This window comes from Sceloporus occidentalis, unplaced genomic scaffold (assembly GCF_023333645.1).
Source record: "Sceloporus occidentalis isolate IW3139 unplaced genomic scaffold, rSceOcc1.0.p SCAF_4, whole genome shotgun sequence".
NCBI classification, from domain to species: domain Eukaryota; kingdom Metazoa; phylum Chordata; class Lepidosauria; order Squamata; family Phrynosomatidae; genus Sceloporus; species Sceloporus occidentalis.
Window position 1 is genome coordinate 153826812 of NW_028316984.1, and position 12328 is coordinate 153839139.

The window sequence follows — 12328 nt, forward strand, 5'->3', positions numbered from 1 at the left end:
AAGCCCTGGCAAAATTATGTTGCTGAACATAATGTATTACTTAGCAATTCCTACCAGAAAAATGAAGTCATTTTCTATTTTTTCCTTCTATAGTGGTCAGCAAGAATTACTGATTATTTTGTTCCAATCAATTTTTGGTTTTACCAGAATTTGCATATGGGATAGAAAAAAATCAAGTGTGCAAGAAATTGAAACAAACAGTCATCTAGGTTCAGTGTTTTGAGTGTGCAACTCCTTAAAAGCTTAAGTTTAAATCCCTGTGTATCCAACCATGCTAGAGTTGAATTAGGATTGTTTTTCCCCCGTCAGATTCCTCATCTATAACGACTACAAGATGTGTTTCTGATACCGTTTGTGTTTCTGTGAAGTGATTATCTGCTCCAGCAGTGTGGGCATGAGCCAACTGAGTCTCTTTCCGTTTATTTGTTGCACATCATTAATTATGAACAATTTAAGGCTTCCTAACATCAGGACTGCTAATGTTTTTTTTTCCTTGGCAGATTCTCAAACATAAGAAACATGCAATTAGATGTGTTAAATCCCAGGTTATTAATACCTATAAAAGAGGAGCTGAATAATTTATTTAAATGGTAATCAGAACTCTCCATGTTTTCCCCATGCCATGAATTCTTTTTCACAGGAACGTAACAAGACAGTGATGCTCGATTAATGTAGGTAAGATAGTTGTTTTTTTATTGCAGCCAGGAATGGCTGAAAAGGCAAGCCACTTTAAATAGAAAAGAAGCTTCTTAATTGTACCAGGTGACTAGGGGCAGAAAACTTTCAATAATCCTTCATTGTGCAACATGATAACATGTTAAATTTAAATTTAATTTTGACCAGCATACAAATGCAGAGTTTACGTGAAGTTAAACTACAAATTTTACCTGGGATTAAATTTAAAACATTTCATATTTTTGCACTCTATATTTTTTTTTAAAAAAAGAGTTATTTTACATATCCAAGATCTTGGAATTAGAGAAGTTTTGTAGGTTTTTTTTAAAGTCTTCACATTCCCATACCATATCTTCATGTTTCTGAAGTAGTTTGTTCAGCCATTGGAACAGACAGCTCCATTTAAGAAACCCAGTTTCCTTAGGAATGCATTAATAGTTTATCCTTTCTCTAACTGAGAGCTTATGCAAGAATTTACAAAAATCACTTGTATCTTCCTGAATAACAATTTAGATATAGATAGAAAGTTAGAGTTAACAATAGTAATTTTCAGCTAGAAAATGATTAAATCCACCTCATGCTATGTTCTCACATTATAGTTTCTGAACAAATGAAACTATATATGCCTTCCCAACTCTATTACATACTTTATATAAGCTGTAAACAAGTAATTTCAACTGCTAAAATGCAAAAGTTATCATCTTAAAATAGTCTTACACTATAATCAATGTTGCACAGAGTGTTTAGTTCACAGGCAAGAACTCATTTTAGGGCCTGTTCTGTGATGGTAAAAATATCGCCATAACATCTCTACTGTATAATCCAGTTTAATGCTTCCAAATAATAGGGTTCTTCTGCCCAGTTGGAGGAATTCTTGGTCCACTGTGATCAGTTTGCAAAGCTTTCCAAAAACAAATATTAAGCATAAAATGACACAGTAACTAAACGTATGCACCAGATTAAATCTTAGCTTGCTACATGTTTATAGCTGCTTAGTTGCCAAGACATTTCTCAGAACAAAATGAATGGCAAGATAAAAATGTGTTCTCAAAATTCTTAAAAGATTTGAAGATATATGTAAGGCATACCTGTTTAAAGCTATTTCATAAAGAGGACATTCCATAGTGGAGCACCTCCTTCTTGTTAGACTGTTCACATAGTTTTATAATAGAGTGACCAAGCTTTAAGCAATGGCACCAACAGAACTGGTGGTAAATTGGCAAGGCATAATATGACCTGGATTAACACAGAGGAACTGATTTGGCAGTAAATTTAGAAGAGATAAGAGAAAATACTTCATGCAGTGCATCATTAATTTATAGAATTCACTGACAAAATGTGGTGAGAGCTGCTTATTTAAATGGCTTTAGAAGGGAATTAATGAAGGATAAGTCTACCAGCAGCTATTTGTCCATGATACTTTATAGATTCAGAGGGATTATGCTACTAATTACTAATTCCAAGTGTAAAAAGGGACAAGTCATATCTTTCATGACTTGTATGTTGTTGGCCTTCCTGGAGTATCTGATATTCCATTGTGGAAAATAGGAGACTAAATTTGATGGATCCTTGGTTCTTTTTATGCATTTACCATTTCTTGTATGTGATCTATTTAATTCAAATTATTTTATAGAATTATACATTAATTTTACACAAGAAAAATGTGTGGTCTGATGGCAAACAAGTACAGTGCGCCCTTCTTTTACACGGGGGACCCGTTCCGAACCCCCCGCGTAAAAGAAAAAGTGCATATGCTCGATCCCCATTACAAGTAATGGGGCTTGTGCTCATGGAGGTGCAGGGCAGTGGCATGCATGCGCCACAGGCGCGCATGCCATTGTTTCTTCCAGCATACGCCACCGCTTCTTCTGGCGCTCCTAGCCAATATGACTTTTCACCAGATTGGAAGCAAAATCTTAATTTTCTTAAATACTGAATGTTTCCTGCTGACTCCAAAATAATAAAAAAAATGCAACAAGACATATAATATACATATTGTTAGTAGCCAGTTTAAAGCTTGAGTATCTCTCTTCATTTGCACATGTTCTGTCCTGAGAGATGATTTTCAAGATAACTATGAAAATAATGCACGGAAGGCACAAACCAAACAACCTCAGCTCAGGTTGTACAGACAATGGAATACTGATTATACAACTACTGGTCATACTCATGACTGTATGGTTGTTTGTAAAGTCTTGTCCCTTATTTCTTGTATAGTAATTAATGTATGAAGTATTCCAAATAAGGTGGAGAAAAAAGGACTGAGTACAGTACTTGACTATTCACTTTTCTTGCCTTGTAGGAGGAATTAAATAGGCACCTTGAGCCTAATTAAGATCCAACACAATCTTTCCTGCCACCAAGATGCCCTACTAGGGAAAAAAGTAGATAGTCAAGTACTATAGCCCTCTGCAAATAGGGATAGGGGAAATCCTTCCATACCATGTGGGAAATCTGGGTCCAATGTCATATTATCAATTGCTCAACAAACTCCTTTGGAGTTGTTTAGTAGTTATCACATAAGAATCAAGAATTCTTTTGGATAATAGCTATATCTATGTGAGTCAGCATCCAATTTCCAGTTAGATGCTTTAATGTGGAAGCTCAACAGCTGGATGTGAAAACTATGGTCATCCTGTGCTTATTATTGTCCTTGCCTTTTAATGTGAAGTATAGGTATAAATGACTGAAAATTGTTCAATTTACCTGTTTTGAGATGCAAATCAAGTTTCTACCGGAGTAAAACATTAACATAAACAAGCATTTATTATGAAGAAAATATCACAAAAAGTTACAAAACCACTTAAAGTTGTCATGAAATATATAGAACTGGATTCACAACCATGACTGGATGGAAAATAGTTGTTCCTGCTGTTACACACACTTCTATGAAAGTTCTCACTCACTTGGAGATATAACTGGGAAATTCTAGGAGTTTTTCACTTGCGGAAGTAGATGGTATTTGGTTTGGTTTTATATTTCTCATACCATGCCCCATCATGAATACTTACCAAAATACACCTTTTGTTTGTGGAACTCTTTGGCCCAAACTCATTTTACTCTATTTAGAATGCTAAGTATGTGAATAGAATGACAAGTAAATACAAAATTCATGTCCTTGCTCAGTACAGAAAAGGATGTTATTTAAAAACATCTGGATATAAAATCGATATTTATTTCTTAGATCTTGCCATATGGTTAAGAAACAAAGTTATTTTACTTTTTGAATAGTTAAATATTGGTTACATTACATAAGATGTACAAAAGAAGAAATTTACATGGGAACCTTAATTATAAAGAATTAAAAGGAACATTTTGAGGACCGTGATGTTCTCTTAGCCCTGTTTTTTTTTAAACTAAGCTATACTGTAACTAAAGAAGAAGACCACAGCAGTGCTACTTCTTCTTAGTAACTGCTTTTGAAATCCTTCTCCCTGTCTTCATGTGCACATACTGACAGGACTGGTACAGAAATAATTATATTATCCCTTATTAATGAAGCATACAGTTCATTATACAAAAGCATGATCTGTCCTCCCATCCTTGGAAGAGACATGATAAAACATACAGACCCCAAAGAATTGCATGCAGAGTATATGGTCCAGCAATTTAGAATCACCCTCTTCTGTCAGCCACTCTATGAATTTCCTGAATACCATAGCTAGTTCAGCAACCCTGAACTCAATGCACCCAAGAGGAGTTGCTGTTAGGGCAAAATGTGAAGAGTCCAATGATTACAAGCAAATACCAGGTGCTCCTGAAAGGGTATTTGGATTTCAACAATAAAAAAATTTGCACAATTTTACTTCAGTATAAAGTTTTATAATTCATTTCATTTATTAATTTTAAAAGATATTACTTATGCAATAGTATTAATTAGATATTCATGATTATGGGTGTATATATGCAAATGAACAAATAAAACCGTAACCCACCATAACATTTTCTCCAGTTTGCAAGTTGCCGCTCGTGAAAAGTATGGTGTAGATGGTAGAATGATACTGTACCTGATTAGCTCTGGAGGTGGTCATGGGATCAGATGGAGAGGACTTGGTGGTAGTTGGGGATGATGGCAATGTCTGGGAACAAAGCAGTTCAGGAGCAAATCAACCTCAACAAGCCTTAGACTGAACAGTAAAAAAAAAAAATTAAACAAATGTAATGTAATAGAAAATTAAATAGAAAAAGCCTGAAAACGGAATTTATCTTCCTCATTGGAACTTAATGGAATTTAATGCCAATCAAGCAAATAACTAATGCATGTAAGTTTGCATGCATATGCATGTAAAACAAACTAATGGCTCAAAATCAAGATGGTAAACTCACAAAATAATAAAAATATGTTGACTTTATGAATAATATTTTCTTTCCCATACTAGTTTCTTAGGGAAAGTAAAGATTAATAAGAGCAAAAACAAATTCCAACAAGTTCAATGAGCAGATGTACCATTTAACCACCTTTCTGCTAAGAAGTTCTTAGAAGATTAAAGTCTGTGTTCTGATGTATTATCTCGATCCATCCTTGTTGCATCTTGATTTTATCTTACAAAGATGACTCCATATAAATTTAGTGATTCACAGCATAAAACCATTACATACAGAGGTTTAAATGCAAGAAACTGCCATTTATTATTTATTATTATTTAACAAAATAGATTTAAAGAATATGTGAACATATATCAAATCATGGGTAAATTTACAGTTAATAATTGTAGCAATACATTTGTCACTGATGCTCAGTAATACATTTATCAATGAAGTTAAAGAATCTACTATTAGTATGCATTTAAAAAAGGATGACTGTATCAAAATATTTCTTAAAATATGTAGTATAGTAATTTAAAACACTTGCTAATGAATAAATATAGCTATGAAATGAATGTCCAGCTCTCTATTATGGTATGCTGATAACTGTCAAGTTTTAACATCAGCCCACTGAGGCAGACATATTTCAATTTTCATTTTTTAAAAATCCTTATTTTAAGTATTTTAATGCAATACTAATGTGCCACAAAATTCATTTTATTTTTATGCTCAAACAGAATAAACATAGCTAAATATTTAGCAAGTATTTAGAAATAGTTTATATACATATAGCAGTGTATGTCTAAGTGATACAACATCCAGGAATGGTTGATCCATATTACAGGCAGTTTGCAAACATAAACAGTTCCTGAGAATGACAGGATCAGAATTATTTCTTGGTGAACAGCAATGTGGCTTTTGCAAGATGTGAAGTACCTCCGAGACAACAGTTTTTGCCCCATCTCTGATTAAATTTTAGTTGTGTAGAAACAAAAACAAAACCTAGAAATATTAGAGCCATAGAGCAAACATAGAGATGGTTTCTAATTGGTTTGTGTGACTATCTGAAACTAACCAAAAAGTACCAAATCATTCCATTTACTGTTACAACAAATGAAGACAGAAATGTACGGCATAGTGATTTGAAATGGACACATTTTCAAGATAAGTTGTCTGTGAATCGGAATAATATTTGGAGTGAATCATGTCCCTGTTTAAAAACTGGATACACTGGAAATCGATGCCTTTTTTATGTTGAAATTTTTAAGGAAAGAGATCCAAATTTTCTAAAAATAGCTAATTTTATTTTTAGCTGCCTTTATCATCATTCACTTCGTTGTTAATGTTCATTTAAAAAAAGCATGCCTTTATACAGTTTAAACCCTACTTCTTATTCTGTAAAGAATAAGAAACTACTTATTCTGTAAAGGAAGAATAACCGATACTTAATTTTTCACTGTTCTTGAGATATGATGCTCAGAAGGGACGTATGCCAAATGCATATAATTACATGTCTCTTGTGACCCTTATTTACAGACTGAACTGCTGTGATATAAAGGAAAGCTCAAAATCATCCCATCTCTTTAAATTCAACATAGTGTTTGCGACCACAACTTAATGGTTAAGCAAAGGCAATTTGTCTGATACAACATCTCTGAAATCCTGCCTGCATAAACTGCCTGAAGGAGTCAGTTGTGAGGCTTTTGTTGAAAATCATGAAATCATACAGTTGGAAGAGATCACAAGGACTATCCAGTCCAATTCCCTGCCATGCAGGAACACAGAATCAAAGCACCCCAGACAGATGGCCATCCAGCCTCTGTTTAAAAGCCCCCAAAGGAGGAAACTCCACCATACTCTGAGGCAGCATATTCCACTGTCAAACAGCTCTTACTGTGAGGAAGTTCTTCCAAATGGTGAGGTGGAATCTCTTTTTCTGTAATTTGAAGCCACTGCTCTGGGCCCTATTCCCTGGAGCTTCAGGAAACACACTTACTCCATCTTCAGTATGACATGCTTCCAAATATTTAAACATGGCTATCACATCACCTCTTAACCTTCTCCTCTCCAGGCTGAACATACCCTGCTTCCTAAGTCGCTCCTCACAGGCCATGATTTCCTGAACTTTCACCATTTTTAGCATCCCTGAATTCCTATATGGATAATTATCAGTCAGCGCCAAACATACCATTCATGGGCAAGATAATGCAGTATGAGGTGGTCTTCCAGCTCCCAAGATTCCTGGATGAAAAGGATTATCTAGATCCATTTCAAATTGTTTTTAGGCCTGCTTATGGAACATAGAGAGTGTGGGTTGCATTGGTGGATGACCTATGCAAGGAACTGGACAGGGGACAGTCTTGGTTCTGCTAGACCTCTCAGCAGCTTTTGATATCATTGACCATAATATCCATTTGGGTCACCTTGCTGGGATGGGACTTAGAGACACTGTTTTATAGTGGCTCCATTCCTTTCTAGGGGGTTGACCTCAGAAGGTGGTGCTGGGGGAATTCTATCCAACCATTTGGCCATTTCCCTATGGGGTTCCTTGGGGCTCTGTTTTGTTCCTTCCTGCTATTTGATATATACAAGAAACTGCTGAGAAAGGTTGTCCAGACTTTGGGGTGCAGTGTCACCAATATACAGATGACATCTAACTCTATTTTCCACCTCAACTCTTCCCCACCTCAATACAACGAGACAGTCTTACTTTTTTAAACAGGAGCTTGTCATCAGTAATGGACTGGATGATGCTGAACAAACTGAAACTTAATCTAAAAAAGACAAGAGGTGGTCCAGATCAGTTGAAAGGCAGATCAAGGAATAGGAATTCAGCCAGTGTCAGATGGGGTTACACTTTCACTGAAGGCACAGGTTCATAGCTTGATTGTATTCCTGAACTCAGGATTGAACCTGGAGGCCCAGGTTTCTGTGCTGGCTAAGAATGCTTAAAAGCTTGTGCTCCAACTGTCATTGTTCCTTGAGATGGCGTATCTGACTATGGTGGTATGTGCCTTAGTTATATCCCATATGGTCTATTGTAGGGCACTATACATGAGGCTGACTTTGTAGAATATATGGAAACTTCAGCTAATTTAAAGAGCTTCAGCCAGAGTGCTAATTGCAGGAGGTTACAGAGACCGTACTTTGTTTTCTGTGTGCCCTCAAGTCATTCCTGACTTATGACGGCCCAAAGGCAAACCTATCATGGGATTTTATTTGCATGGTTTATTCAGAGGTGGTTTGCTGTTGCCTTCTCCTGAGGCTGAGAGATTGTGACTTGCCCAAGGCCACCCAGTGGGTTTCATTGCCGAGTTGGGAATTGAACTCTGGTCTTCAGAGATGTAGTCCAACACTCAAACCACTACGCCATGCTGGCTCTCATAGGGACCATACTATTCTCCCATTAAAACAGTGCCATTGGATCTCAGTTTGTTTCAGGGCACAACTCAAAGTGATGACTATGACCTATAAAGCCCCATATTGCTTAGATCAAGGCTATCTGTAAGACTGTATCTTCTTATACATCTCTACTTGGGCCCTGAGATCATCAGGAAATACCTTTCTCTCTTTCTAGCACTTTCACAAGCACAGTTGGTGAGGGTGCAAGAGCGGGCTTTCTTAGTGGCTACCTCTACATTTGGGAACTCCCTTCCCAAGGAGGCCAGAATAGCCCTCTCCTTGCTGTCCTTTTGTTAGTAGGCAAAATGCTTTTTATTCTGACTGGCTTTTAATACAGAAAGTTTTTAAAGAACAGGGTAGGAGGTACTGTGTTGTTTTAAACTGTACTTTTAAAATAATTTTTTAACCTTTTAAATTGCATTTTATTCTTCTAACTAGAGATTTGAAGTGTTTTAATAGTGTGACTTAGGGGCGGAATAGATGGGCCAGAAAGAACAGCCATAAAGAGTAGCCAGAGGCTGCTCCCACCCAGGGGGCCACAGTGACCACATGATATGGTCCTGATGCCAGCCCCTGCTGCAGTCCCCAATGGACTGTGGCAAGGAGTGGAAAATATCCGTTCTGTTTAAAGCCATGTTTGGGCTGCCTCAGGCAGCCTGGGAGTAATCCTGGCACAGCTTCTGCATGGGTTGGGGCAATGAATCATCTAAATGCCACACACCTAAGCCGTGTGGAAGACAGCTTTTTACACCCATTTGTTTCAAGCCTAATTTAACTAGAATCATAGAGTTGGAAGAGACCATAACAGCCAGCCAGTTCAAACCCAGCCATACAGGAATACACTATAAAAGCTGTTCCGATAAATGGCCATCCAGCCTCTGTTTAAAAACCTCCCAAGAAGGAAACTCTACTAAATTCTGAGGCACTGTACTCCATTGTCAAACAACTTATTCCTAATGTTTAGGTGGAATTTCTTTTCCTGAAGCTTGAATTCTATGTTCATCTTCACTTTCTGTAAGTTTTTCACTGAACACTCGGCACTCCACATTCATGGGGGTTGGGGTTCACAACCCCTGTGAATGTGAAAAATCACAAATAATCCCCATCCTAGTTAAAGAGATGGATGGGAGGGGGAAGAGGATCAGGCATGTGTGCTCCTCTTTTCCCCCTGTCCTTCAATCCCTTTAACTGGCTCTCTGCCCCTTTCCTGGGCAAACCAGGAGCCCTGGTGGCACAGTGGTTAAATGCCTGTACTGCAGCCATTCACTCAAAACCACAAGGTTGCGAGTTCAAGACCAGCAAAAGGGCCCAAGCTCGACTCAGGCTTGCATCCTTCCGAGGTTGCTAAAATGAGTACCCAGACTGTTGGGGGCAAATTAGCTTACTTGCTAATTAGCTTACTTGCTGTTCACCGCTATGATCTTTGGAATAGCGGTATATAAATAAAACAAATTATTATTAATTATTATTATTAAACGGGTGCCTGCCTTGCCCAGGCACCCATTCACACAGAAAAAGGTCTGGGATGGGGGATGCATCCATCCCTCCAAACTCCTTTCCCTGGTAGATGAATGCCTGCTTTGCCCAGACACCCATCCACCTAGGAAAAGGGCTGGGAGGGAGGATAGATCCATCCCTCCAAACCCCTTTCCTGAGTGGATGGGTGCCTGAGCAAGGTAGGCAGCCATCCGCCTGGCAAAAGACTTGGAGGGATGGATTCATCCTCCCTCCCTTTTCATGGGGAAGGAAAGGTTTGGCGTGCACACCCTTCCTGGCTTTTCCCTCCTGGCCTTTTTCCTCCCAAGGGGAAAAGCCCATGAGGAAGGTGGAGCATGTGCGCACAGAGGCCTTGACCTCACGAATAATAAAAATTGTGAGTGTTAAAGCCGCGAATGGGGATGCCCAAGTGTATTACTCTTTTAAATCGTAAACTGTCTTGAGTCCCAATTGTTGGAGAAAGATATAACAACAACAATATTGGGAAATGAGCTTGCAGATTCTTTCACAATAATTGGTTTGTAGCACTGGGCTGTTAATATTTCTTTACATCTGGCTTCTACAGAAGTGCTATATCCAAAGGGAAGTGCACAGAGAGTGGAAACGATATACCACTGGGAACTATTGATTGTCAAGTTTTCTCTTTTTGTTCTTTCAAGGGGCCTTCAGATTTTTAATCACTGAGATTGAATGATACAGGTTTGTCTTTCTTGGGTGCTCATACAGCATTCTGCAGCACATAGCAATATTTTGGCCACTGGTTACAGAAATAGACCTTTGCAAAATATGTGGGCTTCAAGATATTGTAGACCACATTATATAGTACTGTCTCTATTACAGAGATAAGTGAGTATATTTTCCTCTCTTACTGTCTGAGAAGAGAGTTGCATGAGGCAACTTAAGAGTTTGTAATTGAGACTGTGCTCTGAGGCCTTCTATTTTGTTTGCTCTTTGGCATTTTTTACAAGTTAGTAACTTAGAGAACTTATTGTGATGTAGTCTGTCTACAGGTCTCCACCCCCCACTTTTACAGATGCCAGTAGGTGGCAGTATTAGAGTTGATTGGCTTTGCTTTGCCACTAAGGGTCAAGAGAAAGAGGAGGACAAGAAGAAAGTTGAATGGAATCACAATTGACAAGAAAAAAGAAAATAGCACAAGTAAAAAGAAAATGGCACATTAAATATAGGATACACGATAGAAGGAATTCAAGGATGGGATAAGTGAGAAAGAGTTTGAAAGAGACTGAAAAGTTTGAAACAGTCTGGCATAGGAAACACAAAGATGACAAAAAAGAGCCTAGGAAAAGAGTGTCAGGAAGAGGACATTAATGTAGGATTCAAGTAAAACAGGGATTGTATCCTCTAAACAAGGAAAAATACTCTGACTTCTGAGATCACTGAAGGGAGTACAGATGGGTGACAAAAAGCTGGAATAGTTAATTCAGAAGCAGGGACCTCAGTGAAAGATGTTATGACTAACTCCAACATAAGTTGTGGCACAGAGACACAGTTGCTGAGGCATACTGTATCCCAGAAAAAAGTATATATGATGATAAACACACTTAACAGGAAATTGATATAGGACATTTCTGTTTGGATAGAAGCAGTACATAGGGCATGGTTTTCAAAACTTTGACCAATTTGGACATCTCTGAACCCCTCTACAATAGATAATTATCTTTCAGTCTCTAACATACCATTCTTGAGCAAAGCATTGTTGTGTGGGATGACCAGGGGTTCCTGGATGAAACAGATTATCTACATCTGTTTCAATTTGGCTTCAGACCTAGCTATGAGACAGAGGCAGCTCTGGTCACAGGGAACTGGAGAGTGTGTCTCTCTTGGTTCTGCTAGAGGTCTTAGTGACTTTCAAAACTATCGGCCATAGTATCCTTGAGTCACCTCTCTGGGACAGTGTTTGGGGGCACTGTTTTACAATGGTTCCAGTCCTTCTTGGAAGTGTGAACCCAAAAGGCTGTGCTGGAGATGCCTGTTCGACACCTGGCTAGTAGCCTGTGGTGTCTCTCAAGGTTTGTTTCTGTCCCTCATGCTGTTTAATACCTATATGAAACCACTGGGAGAGGTCATCCAGAGTTTTGGGGTTCAGTGTTATCAGCATGCTGATAACACCTGACTTTATTTCTCCTTTCCATCTGATTCCAAGGAAGCAGGTTTTGAACTAAACCAGTATCTACTGTCAGCAATGGTCTGGATGAGAGTGAACAAATTGAAACTTCATCTGGGGAAGACAGAGGTGCACCTTGTCAGTTGGAAGGATGATCAGGGAACAGTGATTCAGCCCATGCTCCATTCAGTTACACACCCTCTGAAATCTCAGGCATGCAGCTTGGGTGTGCTCCTGGATTTGGATCTGAGTGTGTGTGCCCATGCTTTGGCTATGGCCAGGAGAGCATTTGCAGTTAAAACAAGTGAGCCAGTTGCACCCGTT

At 38.3% G+C, this 12328-nt stretch overlaps 1 protein-coding gene across 4 annotated transcripts in view; it reads right to left on the minus strand.

The window, feature by feature from the left end:
• LOC149314875 (RNA-binding protein Nova-1) overlaps positions 1–12328 on the minus strand; it is a 177106-nt gene that overhangs the window by 28635 nt on the left and 136143 nt on the right. For 3 of the 4 annotated variants that reach the window (XM_089522042.1, XM_089522044.1, XM_089522045.1), the window contains exon 4: positions 4683–4754. The exons of the other annotated variant lie outside the window; for it this stretch is intronic. In XM_089522042.1, the coding sequence (XP_089378168.1) occupies positions 4683–4754 (72 nt within the window). The remainder of the gene's footprint in view (positions 1–4682; positions 4755–12328) is intronic. 4 annotated transcript variants of the gene reach the window in all.